This window comes from Dryas octopetala, chromosome 5 (assembly GCF_963921425.1).
Source record: "Dryas octopetala chromosome 5, drDryOcto1.1, whole genome shotgun sequence".
Taxonomy (NCBI): Eukaryota; Viridiplantae; Streptophyta; class Magnoliopsida; order Rosales; family Rosaceae; genus Dryas; species Dryas octopetala.
Genome location: NC_141370.1, coordinates 7,624,225 through 7,638,614, shown reverse-complemented (window position 1 = coordinate 7,638,614; position 14,390 = coordinate 7,624,225). Strand labels below are relative to the sequence as shown.

The 14,390-nt window shown below is 35.9% G+C and overlaps 1 protein-coding gene and 1 pseudogene across 1 annotated transcript; one reads left to right on the top strand and one right to left on the bottom strand.

Moving 5' to 3' along the window:
* Window positions 1-444: 444 nt before the first annotated feature.
* LOC147283930 (E3 ubiquitin-protein ligase RKP) lies at window positions 445-9,866 on the top strand. Its single transcript, XM_086244195.1, has 11 exons — window positions 445-641; window positions 1,098-2,741; window positions 3,122-3,943; window positions 4,493-4,653; window positions 4,962-5,100; window positions 5,642-5,725; window positions 6,244-6,525; window positions 6,640-6,771; window positions 7,642-7,841; window positions 8,277-8,481; window positions 9,207-9,866. Exons 2-11 carry the CDS (start codon window positions 1,245-1,247, stop codon window positions 9,498-9,500), a joined length of 3,816 nt encoding a protein of 1,271 aa, XP_086100321.1. The 5' UTR covers window positions 445-641; window positions 1,098-1,244; the 3' UTR covers window positions 9,501-9,866.
* Window positions 9,867-11,286: 1,420 nt separating this feature from the next.
* Window positions 11,287-11,790, bottom strand: LOC147283929 (mavicyanin pseudogene; annotated as a pseudogene).
* Window positions 11,791-14,390: the final 2,600 nt, after the last annotated feature.

Sequence of the window (14,390 nt, the reverse complement as noted above, 5' to 3'; positions counted from 1 at the left end):
GAACAAACAATTACCTAATGTGGGTCCTATTTGATAAAAATGAATAAAATGTGGTTCCATTAAATGGGATGCAAACAAATATCTCAATCTTCAATGTGTTTCCATTTTCCAACTACTTTCCATTTTTATTTTTTTAAAATGGGAAAAGTGTTCGCCGTAACGCCGGTCCATCCATTGCACCACTGCACGTCCCGGTCAGAGCAACACACGGAAGACTCTCTCTCCCTCAGGCCACGTCATTGTCACAGAAAAAGAAGAATCAAAATCAAATACAAAAAAAAAAGAGAACCACGGTACATCCATCGCAACGGCGCAAGTTAGCCCCACCGCCAAGTCAGCAGCCGGTAACTCCTTTGGGAGCCCGACACGTGTCGGTCACTTCGTTTTTAGGGCTTGGGAGTCAGCGTGCGTGCGTGCGTGGGGTTGAAGCAGCTGCTGCTCTCTTTCGTTTTTGTTCTTCTCTCGTGGTGCGCTCGCGTCCCCCAACCTTTTGGCGAAAATTTCAAATTCCCATTTTGCCCTTCTTCCTCTCCCTCTCTCTCTCTCTCTCTGAGGCTTGTAGGCGGTGTTAATTAATGGATGCTGCTGCTGCAAAACCCTAGCCGCTATAACTGTGAAAACGACAAACATGAGCAGTACCTGTGAGTTTTTTCATCATTTCCTGATTTGGATGATTTTGTTTCACAAATTTCACATTCAATTTTGTGTATATTATTATTAGGGAGCTTAAGGTTCTGTACGTTTGGTGTTTTTATATTTTAATTTTGATTTGTCAACCAATTCATTTTCCGCTTGATCTCTCTGGTTGGTTCCCGAGAAAACTGAGGAGAGGAGAATGGACAGGGAAATGTGAAATTTAGTTTTTGGGTATGGAGTTTGTAAAATGTTGAAAATATTTTCGGTAACTTAGCCGACTAATTTTGCTAAATTTGATGAGGTGTTTTATAAATTTTCAATTTGAATCTAAGTTGATGTAAAATGTTTTAAGTTGCAGCATTCATTTTGTTTTCCTAGTTTTTCTTGGAAACCAAACAAAGCAACCCTTTGTAGATAGTTTATGAAACTGAGTTGTAGGTGTTGTAACCTTGAAATTTCAGGTCAGGATGGTAACTTGGTAGAGTTTCAGAGTTTTGTTTGGGATGGATCAGTGTTGGAATCATAATTGGCTTTTGCATATTCAAGTTTGAACAACTTTGCTCAGTCCTGTGGGTTACTATTGGGTATATATTGCTTGTCCAAATCCCATGGCAGAAGACAGCCTACGGATTGGTGGGCTTTCTTCTGGTCTGGCCGTGATATTGAATGGCGAGGATAGTAGAGAGAATTCGTCGAAAACCCATCTCGTTTCATACTGTGATGACTTTGGCCACCAATCAGTGGAGCGAACCTTAGAATATGTTTTTGGTCTCCCTAACAAATCAGTGCGTTCGTTGTCTAGTCCAATTGATAACAACCTAGTTCGCTCTATTATAAAGAATGAATTCTCTAAAGCGCATGCAAATTCAAGTGATTTGGTTAGAAACAGAGATGGAGTTTGTTTTTCTGGAAATAGCTGTGGACCCCACATCATTGGTCTTGATGAATTCAGTATTCGTGGTGATATTAGAAACATTAAGCGACCTTCGCTTGTAGAGAGCTTAGCAATGTTCAGCAGTGCCAGGGCTAATGCTTGTGTGTGGAAAGGGAAATGGATGTATGAAGTTATTCTGGAAACTTCAGGTATTCAGCAGCTTGGATGGGCAACCGTTTCTTGCCCTTTCACTGACCAAAAGGGTGTAGGTGATGCTGATGATTCATATGCATTTGATGGGAGGAGGGTTAGAAAATGGAACAAGGAAGCTGAGCCATATGGTCAGTCATGGGTTGTTGGTGATGCTATTGGATGCTGCATAGATTTGGATTGTAATGAAATATCATTCTACAGAAACGGTGTCTCACTTGGGGTGGCATTTAATGGCATTCGTAAGATGGAACAAGGATTTGGATATTATCCTGCAGTTTCTCTTTCTCAAGGTGAACGATGTGAATTAAATTTTGGGGCCCGACCTTTTAAATTTCCCATTGAAGGCTACCTCCCCCTTCAAGCACCTCCGTCATTAAATTCATTTGCTACTCAGTTGCTGCATTGTTTGTCAAGGCTGTTGGGTATGCACTCTGTGGAGCAGGCAAAGCATTCTTCTGTTGAGAAATTGAGACTGAAGCGGTTCGTTTCACTTGAAGGACTTTTTTATCCTGTTTCTCATGGGATATGTGAGGAATTTTTCTCTGTACTTGGAGCAGAGGTTTGGAGTATGGAGTACATTGCCTGGGGTCCATTTTTGTTATTCATGATGGAAGTGTTTGGGTTGCAGGTGCCACATGATTATTCAAGCATAGATAAACTTCTTGACGTCTTTCTAGAATTTAAAGGATCGCATTTTCTGTTTGAACATATCATAAATGCCCTGGCAGGTGGTTGCAAAACAGCTCCATTGGTTCTAAAAGAGTGCCCATGTTCAGGTTCATACCCATATCTTGCGATGGCATGTCATATCCTGAGACGGCAAGAAATTATGGTGCTTTGGTGGAAATCACCCGATTTTGAATTCCTTTTTGAAGGGTTCCTTTCGCGGAAGAATCCAAATAAGCATGACCTTGAGTCCATGATGCCTTCTGTTTGGTGGCCTGGTTCATGCGAGGATGTGTCCTATGAAAGTAGTATGCTGTTGACAACTACAGCTTTATCTGAAGCAGTCAGTAAGGTACATTTTGAGCTAAAGAGCTTGATTTTCCTTCTATTTGTCATAATTTAACTTGTTTTATTTGTTTATATAGACCATATTGTATTTTGAATGTAAAATTTGGGAAAAGGGAAGAAGAACCTTCTAAAAAATATTAATAATAATAAGCAAGAGTAGAACTATTTTTGTATGGAAATATTGTCAAGATTGATTGAACAGGAGGTTTTATGAATTCCACAATTTCCCCCATATTTTTCCCATGGACAAGTTCAATTAGGTTGACAGCATGTTTGCTCCAGGGTCTCCATTGTTTGTAATTCTTTATAGCTTATGCAGGTCAACGTCCAGATTTGTGAAGTTCCATACTAATTTTTAGTTGATAAAACATAATATATTTGCAGATTGAGGAGAAGCATAGGGATCTCTGTCGCTTGGTCATACAGTTCATACCACCTGTGACACCTCCCCAGTTGCCTGGTTCAGTGTTCAGGACATTTTTACAGAACCTTCTACTAAAGAACAGAGGAGCAGACCGAAATCTGCCACCTCCTGGAGTTTCAAGCAATTCTGTTCTTGTTTCTTTGTACACAGTTATTCTTCATTTTTTATCTGAAGGTTTTGGCATGGGAGACATTTGCAGCTGGTTGAAGAGCAGTGAGAATGGTCCCGATGTTGGTTTTCTTCATAGGGGTGGTCAACGAAGCTTTCCCGTAGCCTTATTTCTTAGGAATGATCCTCATCGAAATGACAATTCTAGGCTTGGAGGATCATTTAGTCATCTCTCAAAATCACACCCTGTAAATGATCAGGAAACAGAAGTAATCCGGTGGGAGGAAGGTTGTATGGATGATGAAGAAACCAGAGTGACTCATTCAAGTACGAAAAAACCATGCTGTTGCTCAAGTTATGATGCTGATTTTACAAGAGTCTCAAAGTATCCAATTAGATACACAGCTAAAGGTTCTCGTGCCCATTGCAGTGCCATTCCAGAGAGATCTGCCCATGTTGCTACAGAATGCAGTGCTGGAAGTTTGAATGATGAAATAGCAGATAAACCTAGTTCTAGTTACCAAACTGAATCTGAGTTTAGTTATTGCCCAGTGCAGCATATGAGGTTTGTACCAAGGGAGAGTACTATGTCTTCAGCTACACTCCGAGAAGAAGAACTTCTAGATGTTTTGTTGCTGTTGTATCATATGGGTCTTGCGCCAAATTTTAAGCAGGTAAGGAGATAAAGTGGCAAGAGTTTTTTTTCTTTGAAGAATACGGAGCGTCACCGATTAATTTTTTTATTATCCTTACATTAATGTGCTCAATATCTACTTCATTGTAATCATGATCTTATGCTGTTTTGTCTTTACTAGGTTAACATTCTGAAAAAGATAAAATTTGTTTAGGCTAAAATGTAAAATACCAACGGAATTGTGAGACTTTTATTTGTTGATTTGAATAGTAAACTCTTATTAGTTTGGTTTTCTGCCTTCTTAATTTAATTTATTCCATTAATTAGTTTTACTAAATCAAACATGTGTTTTTGAATTGAACAGTAAACAGTCAGGTCTTCAGTTCTCTGCCTTCTTGTTGCGTGTGCGTGTTTTATTTATTTGTCTTTCCTTCTATGCCAACTGCCAAAAACCTTCTACATGTCATCATAGTCTTCTTACCAATTAATCTGAAATGCTGGTATAATATTTTCTGATATGTGTGGATTTGTGTGTACATGGATTCTGAATGTTGTAAGCTCTCTGAATTCTTAAAAATCATGGTTGTAGGCATCATATTACATGTCTCACCAGTCGCAGTCAATATCCCTCCTGGAAGAAGCTGATAAACAAATAAGAGAAAGAGCTTGTAGTGAGCAATTAAAGCGTTTGAAAGAAGCCCGTAATGGTTATAGAGAAGAAGTTATTGATTGTGTCAGACAATGTGCTTGGTAAGATGAACCATGAGGAGTAGCTTGTTTCCATAATATGTATAAGTGCTGTTTACTTTTCTTGGCTGCAAGTGTTCGTAAAGTTTAACTGTGTTTTTGCCGCCCTTGCTATTTTCTTGAATACATTTTTATAGCAATATTGGTTTATTAAACTAAATAACTATAATCTTGGGTATACTGTTCAGTGGAGTCTTGAGAATGATCTCTGGTAAAAAGACAATTATGCAAGTCATTTGATATACATATTTTAGTTGTTTGCATACATTTACATTCTCTGTTTCTTTTGGTCACTCGGTCATGCCTTACAGGTACCGTATCTCTTTATTTTCTCGGTGGAAGCAAAGAGGAATGTATGCAACATGCATGTGGACTGTCCAGTTGCTTCTGGTGCTTAGCAAAGTGGATACATTGTTCATTTATATCCCTGAATATTATCTGGAAGCTCTGGTAAATGAAATCTATTTTATTGAAGAAAACAGTCTTACATATGCAGTGAATCCTTGTCATAAAATCATGTAAACTCATATTAGTATGAAATAAGAATGAACACTTCTGTTTGCACTTGTTTTATTGCATGTAATAAGAATAATCCTTTCTTCAGTTCTTTTCATTCAATGCTTCTTTGATGGCAACATTTGCACATTACTGCAATTTTCCAGAAGCATACCAAGTAGATGCAGTAAGTACTTGCCCTCGAGAGCAGTTCTGGACTTACATTAGGATGGTATATAATGGTTTTGTTAAATTTGGCATGAGATAACAAGTTTTAAATGCTTCTACAAATTTGTCAACCTCTGATATTTCATATATGAAAAATAGAAAAAGGAACAAAAAGGAGAGAAAAAGTTCATCTGCTCTTTTAACAGTATCTGGAAATACTAGAATACAGCAACAAATTGCAATGACGTTTTGAGCAAATTTTTCTGTAAGTACTCTGTATTTGGAATTCTCAGTTGTATTGTTCATTGCTTTTCTATTACCCTTACAGGTTGACTGCTTCCATGTGTTGCGTAAGAGTGATCCTCCATTTGTCCCTTCATCAATATTCATGAAGCTAGGCCTTGCCTCATTTGTATGTTTCATCTTTTAAGCTTGTATTTTTCCGTCTTTCTATTATATGTCTTAGTCAGAGTATAATTTAAGTATTTTACATGATAGTCTGACCAAAAAAATAAAATAAAATTAACATGACGGTTACATAATGAAAAATGTAAATGTAAGGTGGTAACATACTGATGGACTACTACTGGAATTTGAAAATGATAATACTTCAATTTGATGTATTCTTGGGTTACTTTTTATTTTTTAGTTTTTCAAAGAAAGAGATTAAGGATTTAACTTAATGGTGAACATAAATTATTGGGTTCCAGATGTGATAATTTAGCACTGGGGTAAATATATTGTGATTTACATAAAAAACATTATCATATTTGTGGTTTTGTATCTTACATTCCTATTAAAGAAAAAAAAGAATATGATTTTGTCTTATGTGATGTTTCCTTATTTTGTATGAGCTATTGAGTTATTTTTTTAGTTTGTCTAGATTACTGAATAATTTATTTTGAATGGAATGTGTGTTTTGTTTATCAGGTCACCTTTGTGGTTACACACTTCAACGATCCTCGAATATCTAGTGCAGATCTTCGGGATCTGCTTCTCCAATCTATCTCAGTCTTGGTACAGTACAAAGAATATTTGGCCGCTTTTGAGAGCAACGAAGAAGCCAAACAGAGAATGCCAAAGGCATTGCTGTCAGCATTTGATAATAGATCTTGGATCCCAGTGACAAACATTCTTCTGCGTTTGTGCAAGGGATCTGGCTTTGGTTCTTCGAAGAATGGAGAATCATCGTCATCATCCGTTGTCTTTCAGGTGAATAATGATCTTTAATTGTTGCTATATAATTCTTATCTTAAATCTTTTTACCACCGAGTAGCTTCTGATCATCACCATATTTTGTCTTCTTTGGTCTCTTAATCCATAAAGAGATTGTTAGGGGAAACTTGTAGCAGTGATGAAGGGCTGTTCTCAGCTTTTCTCAATCGCCTGTTTAACACTCTCAGCTGGACTATGACCGAATTCTCAGTTTCTGTTAGGGAAATGCAAGAAAAGTACCAGGTATAGATAATCTCATCACTGTTCAGACATCTTAATTGTTTGTGTTTTTATTTGATTAGTTCTATCTCTGTTTTCTAGTTATATTTCTACAAGCTTAAAAACCTTCTAGAGAAGACTTTTTTTTGTTCTCTCTCCCTATGTGCTGTCTGTTGTAATGGGGGAAAGGATCTACAGGAACAAGGAGTCCCTTGCAAAGTAATATTAAGGAAAAAAGGAATATGGACGATGGAAACCTAATGGAAGTTGTCACTGTAAGTGTTGAAAGTGGATTGGCAAAACTAGTTTAAGGCATTTAACCAAACCTTTGGAGTGGACTTGATCAATGGCTTTTGTGACAAGTGGCACCTTCTCCCCCTTTAGAATTGAGTGGGAAGTTAGTTCAGGGGACACCTCCTGGTAGTACTCGTGTTCTTATTGTCTGTCGGGGGAAAAAAGGTTGATTTCAATGTTGGAAGAATACTGAGGTAGCATGGTTTTGGTTGGACAGTAATTAGCACGGCAACTATTTATCAGACTAGGAGCAAGTGTCAAGGCCGGAAATTTTGTTCAAGGGTGTGCACTTCAGAAATATAAAGAAAGCAAGATCATTTTCAATTGATTTTGTTAGGTGAGAAATGTGTAGTGCAGTCAAGACTAATACAGATATGTGATGCAGTAAAAGTCATTAGACTCATGACTGGTAGACTATATATATTTTTTTGCTTTTTGAACTTGGATACTTGAGTTTGATGTGGTCTGTGGTTTAAGTCGGTAATAGTTTGAGTGGTATGCTTGGGAATGCAAATTTCTACATGGCTATTTTAGTTCCTTCTATTATTTGTATTTTCCACACTAGATTTTGTATGTAATTTTAGTAAACATTCTTTGCAGGTATTAGAGTTCCAGCAAAAGAAATGCAGTGTCATATTTGATCTGTCATGCAATCTTGCAAGGGTTTTGGAGTTCTGTACCCATGAGATTCCTCAAGCATTTCTGTCTGGAGCTGATACAAACCTTCGAAGGTTAACTGAGTTGATTGTCTTTATTCTGAACCACATAACTTCAGCAGAAGATGCTGAGTTTTTTGACTTGTAAGATTCTGTTCCTGGAAATTCCAAGTCTGCTGTCACTTTCCATTTTATCTTTCATACTTTTATCTTGCCTTTCTTTATCTTTTTGATCTCTTTTTTGTTTGATTTGATTTGATAATTCTGCTCTAAACTACTATTGCTCTGTTGTGTACTGTTAGGGACGCATATGCATGTAAGGGTATTGCTACCAATGGCAAGCTCTTCCATAGGAAACCCTTGCTTGTTCACTTTTAATGATCCATGACAGTCTTCATACTTTTTGGATTTTTCAGTGTGGAAATTTTCCTAAATTTTTTGGCATGATCTATCTTTCTCATTGTTGGTTCTCATAAATTTGGCTATTTTATTATAATCTATGATAAGGAAACCTGTGGGACTGTTTACTTGGTAACATTTTTTTTTTCCGGTATCATTTTTGGCATTTTATTTTTGCAGGTCGCTGAGACGACATGGTCAATCTTTAGAAAAAGTAAGCAGAGGAATGATATTGGCACCTCTTGTAGGCATTATCTTGAATTTGTTAAATGCTAGTGAACAGATGGAATGCAGGGAGCACAACGATGTTGTGAGCATCTTTGCAAGCATGGGCTGCCTTGACAGTTTTCATTGCAGATTCCAATACCTATTGGATTACAACTGGGTTAGCTCCTGTCAACTTTAGTCTCTCTGTCTCTCTGTCTACATAATTTTTGATTTTTCAAATATTTGGAAGGTAGTTTGATTTATTATAAGTAGTAAACTGTGAATTATTTGGTATTATAGCCTTACCAGGATAAGCATTACAGTCACATGAACATGCAGTCTCTCTGGTGAAGAAATGCAGGCTTTTCCATATAACAAAAGTTTCAATTTTAAAACTTGGTTTTCTTCTCCTGTGAAGCAAGTTGAGCTGCAACATTGATTACTTACAATTGATATGAAAGCTACCGATGCATTATCATAATATTTCTGGATCTGGTTTTATCACAGTAGTGTATAAAATTAATTAAACATCTGTAACCTGGTTTCTACTTATTCAGGATTTCTTTACTTACCAAAAAAAATTCCAGATTTCTTTGAAGCATTTAAATCAACTAGTCAGATATTTTTACATGTGCTGCATGCTTCTGTAATTTTGGTGGGCTGTTTAGTTGTATATTTAGGTGGTTTGTAACTTTGTGTAGCTGTGTCCTTGACATTCTTGGAACCCCATATAGTAAAGGATTTGTCAGTAGTTTTCTTTTCTGTAGGATCTCATTATAGAAAAAAAAAAAAAAAAAAAAAAAAAAGAAGCTCGCAAAAGAAAAGATAAATCTCTTTATGGGTTTTTACACAAATCTGCTATATATGCAGTCTCGTTTAAACTCTAGTTTGTTTGTTTTCCAGGCTGGAACCCTTAGAGGCGATGCTTATCTTGCAAAACTTGCCCAGCTAGAGAATTTTCTGAGCCTCCTCAGCCAGAGCCAATCACAAGAAAATAAGATATGTGGGGGAGAAACAGATGTGGGAGATCGCATCTGCTGCATTTGTTATGCCTGTGAAGCAGATGCCGAGTTTGCACCTTGTTCCCATAGGTCTTGTTATGGCTGCATAACCAGGCATCTTTTGAATTGCCACAGATGCTTTTTTTGCAATGCAACAGTTCTGGACGTTGCCAGGATTAGTGAGAAGAAGGGTTGACAAGATTGCTTTGTAGTTTGTTCCCTTTAGTTTCTTGTCTCCTTCTAGTTATCCTTGAGCTGCTCAGTGACTAATCAATCACTGCTGCTTAAGCGTCAGCCTCAGATGATTGTGAAATGCCGAGCAGGAAAGGAAATAAGAAAAGTAGAAGGGGGGAAGAAGAAAGAAATATAGAAGATAGTTTACTTCCAATTTGTTGTAGTAATAATTATAATTATAAGTGTGTATATGTATTTGCAAGGTTAAAGTGCTGGGGTCTGGAAAAGATCATAGTGGGGGATGGTTGGTTAAGAATTTTGTAGAGCAAGTTAGAGGGCATCACTCTGTAAATATGAGATGTAAATGGCAAGGAAAATCTTTTGGCTCTCTCTCTCTCTCTCTCTCTCAAATTGCACAAACTTTTATTCATTAATTTGGACATAGTTGCACCGGAGAAATAATGCAGTTGGTCAAAATGCTCCTTGCATCAGTTTTTCCGTTCTTGTTTGAGAAATTGATGACGTGGAGTTTTCTGACCTCTTTAACAACACTAACTAAACTAGCACGTTCAACTTTGCCACCAAGTTGCACGTTGGGAACTAGGGTCACTTCATTTTCGTCTATTCCTCATACTAAAGCTAAATGATAAAATTCAGTCTTAGCCAGTCAAGAAAACAATCACACAATATACAAATATTTATAAATATATGGGAAATATAATTTGGTAGGTTGGCTCCCCCTACTTGGTCTTTAAGCAAAGCCAATGATACTTCCTTTCTCCCAAGTTGCAATCCCTAAACAAATAGAGAAATTAAGGAAATCTAATTCAACTACATAGCTGAGTGGAATTGGAATAAATATAGAAGAGTTTTCTTTTAAGAAGTTACAAAAGTGGATTGATTTCAAGTGCACTAAGTTGAAAGGTTAAACGAATGAATTCTCACTCCACCCGAATTTTCTTCATATAACTACTGTGTGGGTTTCCAAAACATAGTGCAAAACTTTTGGATGTCCATATCAGTTTTCATAGAGAAAAATAAATTGTGAAGCAAGAGTGGAGGTTTCTGATCCTCTTATATGTGTAAACAGTTTTTGGTTCACCAAAACATAGGAATTCCCAAGTAAAACTAGAGTATTCCCGTTTAAAAGAATTCAGTAAATGTGACTACACTTTTAGATAGATCCCAAATTGGTTGACAACTAAATAGTAGATTACTTCAAATTTCCAAAAGAAAGAAAACACTGGATTGCAAAATTTCGAAATTAGAGTCACATTCTCATGTTAACTAAAAACCTCAGTTTCCGGTATAAAAGAGAGAGCTATTAGAAATTTCTATTTGCTTATTAGCTAATCACACTTTGTATTAGATTCTGTAATGGTTTAGTTGCTATTTATTTGGACCATTTTAGTTATGGTATTTGTTTTTTTTTTTTTTTTTTTTTTTATCAGTTATGACATTTGATAATTGGTAGTGTAGCAGACAGTTTATTGAGCTCTCTATAACCAGTCTAAATATTATAGGCCTCAAACTCAGCAAGCCTCATGTCATTCATGCGTGAACATGGTTCCAAATATCAAGTGTCACAAACCCAGCTTCTGTATTTTAATTACTCTAGGTCAAGTAAATTCAACCATAACCATGTATTTATTTATATTTTTGTTTGAAAAAAAAAAGAATTAATTTCAACTAAATCATAGGTTCTACATAAAATGAAAAGAATAAAAGATAATCCACCAAACCTTTAATACCACATCCCATGCACCAAAAACATCCTATTTACCGAAAAAATAAAACTAAAAAACATTCTAAAATACGAAACCTAGAAAGCATAATACAAAAGTGGTCACAGCCAATATAAACTTTGATGATTTGAGAGTTGGAGAACTGCTTGAAACTAAACTTGGTGACACTTCAGAATTAGAGGTTGAAGGTGATGGATTCGGACTTGAACTTGGAATCGACTTATCTGGTATAGGTAGGGTGACCTTGATATCAACCTTTTGTCCAGCTTGACAATGACCAAGAGCACCACATATAAAGTAAAAATGGCCAGGCCTTTTAAGGGTGATAGTGTCAGAGCCAGAAGTGTAGGTTACAATAGCAGATGTAGTCTTGCAAGATTGAAAATCTTGGTCGGAAACTTGTATCACACTGTGGAATTGATTGTTGTAAGCAAAAATTAGAGTGTCGCCAACATGAAAGTCTTTTGTTAAAGCCCACTTATTGTAATCAACAAGGCCTCTAGAAGTCCATCCATGTGAGTCACCGACTTTGTAAACAACACCATAACAACCACCACATAAGGCCATTGCCACCAAGAAAATTAGTACGCAATTTCTCAAAGCCATGATGAAAAGGAGAGCAGAGAAGTAAAGAGAGAGGAATGAGTGAGTGCCAAAAATAGTGTGAAAGTTTAAAGAACAAATTTGGTGTGGAAGGTAATATGTGTGGTCTTGCATATAAATAGTGTTTATTTTAGCCGAGTCCCAGATGGAAAAGGTTTCTAAGTAATAGTAAGAAATAAGTTTTTATCCTAAAAGAGCCAATATCTTTTATATCGTTGCTAAGGTATGCCCAAACTGGAAACTTGGGTTTGTATAGGAGGACTGCGCGCCCTCTTGGTCAGGTACCGTCCAAACAATGTTTATAAGAATAATATTGCAAAAGAAAAAAAAAATGCAAGGAAGGTTGAAGAATGTAAAATTGTATTTTAGAATGAGTGAACACTAAGGCTCGACTTTCGTTAATATTTCTCCAAATTAAGATTAGTTTCCACTTCACTTTGTATAACACGTTTTAAATCATAAAAAATATTTTTATATTATAAAAACAAAAATAAAAAATAAGCAAAATTTCAAAAGAAACCTTTTATCTCATAATTGATCAAATAAATAGAAACATTAGTTTACTTGCTGTGGCTCAACTTGGTAGTATATGCATCCAAGCTAATTTATTTTTTTTATTTCTAAGAAGATCCAAGCTAAAGTTACATTAAACTTTAAACCTCAAGAAATGTTTTATTTTAGCAATTTAAGTTGCTTTTTCCTTCTTGTGGGCCATGCTTATTTTCAAGGCCTTCCGCAATTCTTGAGGCCCAAGATAATTCTAACAAATTCGGCAGAAACAGAAAGCCCAATTGGTACCCAAGTTTCCTGTTTGGGCATACCTTAGCAAGGATATGAAAGATATTGGCTCTTTTAGGATAAACACTTATTTCCTACTACTACTTGGAAACCTTTTCCATATGGGACTCGGCTAAAATAAACACTATTTATATGCAAGACCACACCACACAATTTTTTAAAAAAACTTTCACACAAAATTTGGCACTCACTCCATTCCTTTCTCTTTAATTCTTTAATTTTCGTCATGGCTTTGAGAAATAGCATACTAATTTTCTTGGTGGCAATGGCCTTATGTCAGGGTTGTTATGGTATTGTTTACAAAGTCGGTGACTCACATGGATGGACTTCTAGAAGCCTTGTTGATTACAACAAGTAGACTTTAACAAAAAAATTTATGTTAGCGACACTCTAATTTTTGCTTACAACAATCAATTCCACAATGTGATACAAGTTTCCGACCAGGATTTCCAATCTTGCAACACTAGCTCTAGTATTGCAACCTATACTTCTGGCTCTGACACTATTACCCTTAAAAGGCCTGGCCATTTTTTCTTTCTTTGTGGTACTACGGGTCATTGCCAAGCTGGACAAAAGGTTAATATCAGGGTCACCCTACCTATACCAAATAGGTCGATTTCAAATTCAAGTCCAAATCCATCACCTTCAGCCTCTCATTCTGAAGTGTCACCAAGTTCTCCAACTCTCAAATCATCAAAGTTTATATTGGCTGTGACCACTTTTGTATTATGCTTTCTAGGTTTCGTATTTTAGAATGTTATTTAGTTTTATTATTTCACTAAATAGGATGCTATTGGTGCATGAGATGTACGGTATTAAAGGTTTGGTGGATTATCTTTTATTCTTTTCATTTTATGTAGAACCTATGATTTAGTTTAGATAAATCCTTTTTTCCAAACAAATGTATAAATAAATATCTTATTATGGTTGTATTTACTTGATTTAGAGTAATTAAAATGCAGAAGGTGGGTTTGTGACACTAGAAATTTGGAATCATGTTGACGCATGCATGACATGAGGCTTGCTGAGTTTGAGGCCTAGAATATTTGGACCGGTTATAGAGAGCTCAATAAACTGTCTGCTACATTAATATACCAATTATCAAATGTCGATCATAACTCTGACAAAAAGAAAAACAAATACCATAACTAAAATGGTCCAAATAAATAGCAACTAAACCATTAAAGAACCTAATACAAAGTGTGATTAGCTAGCTAATAAGCAAATATAAATTTCTAATAGCTCTTTCTTTATATTGGAAACTGAGAATTTTTAGTTAACATGAGAATGTGACTTTAATTCCTAAATTTTGCAATCCAGTGTTTTCTTTCTTTTGAAAATTTGAAATAATCTAAAATTTAGTTGTCAACCAATGTGGGATCTATCTAAAATATAGTCACATTAACTGAATTCTTTAAAACGGGAATATTCTAGTTTTACTTGGGAATTCCTATGGTTTGGTGAACCAGAAACTGTTTAAACATGTCAGAGGATTAGAAACCTCCACTCTTGCTTCACAATTTATTTTTCTCTGTGAAAACTGATATGGACATCCAAAAGTTTTGCACTATGATTTGGAAACCCACACAATAGTTATATGAAGAAAATTTGGGTGGAGTGAGAATTCATTCGTTCGATCTTTCAACTTAGTGCATTTGAAATCAATCTACTTTTGTCACTTCTTTAATCATATCGTAATTTTGCGAGGTTCAATTTCTTTAACAAATAAATACAAAATTTAAAATTATTTAAAAACTCATAAGATG

Bases quoted from the DNA above. Each gene is read 5' to 3' on its own strand.
- LOC147283930 (XM_086244195.1), top strand. From the start codon at position 1,245: ATGGCAGAAGACAGCCTACGGATTGGTGGGCTTTCTTCTGGTCTGGCC. The intron at 2,742-3,121 runs GTACATTTTGAG...ATATATTTGCAG, and splicing joins TATCTGAAGCAGTCAGTAAG to ATTGAGGAGAAGCATAGGGA. The intron at 4,654-4,961 runs GTAAGATGAACC...CATGCCTTACAG, and splicing joins TGTGTCAGACAATGTGCTTG to GTACCGTATCTCTTTATTTT.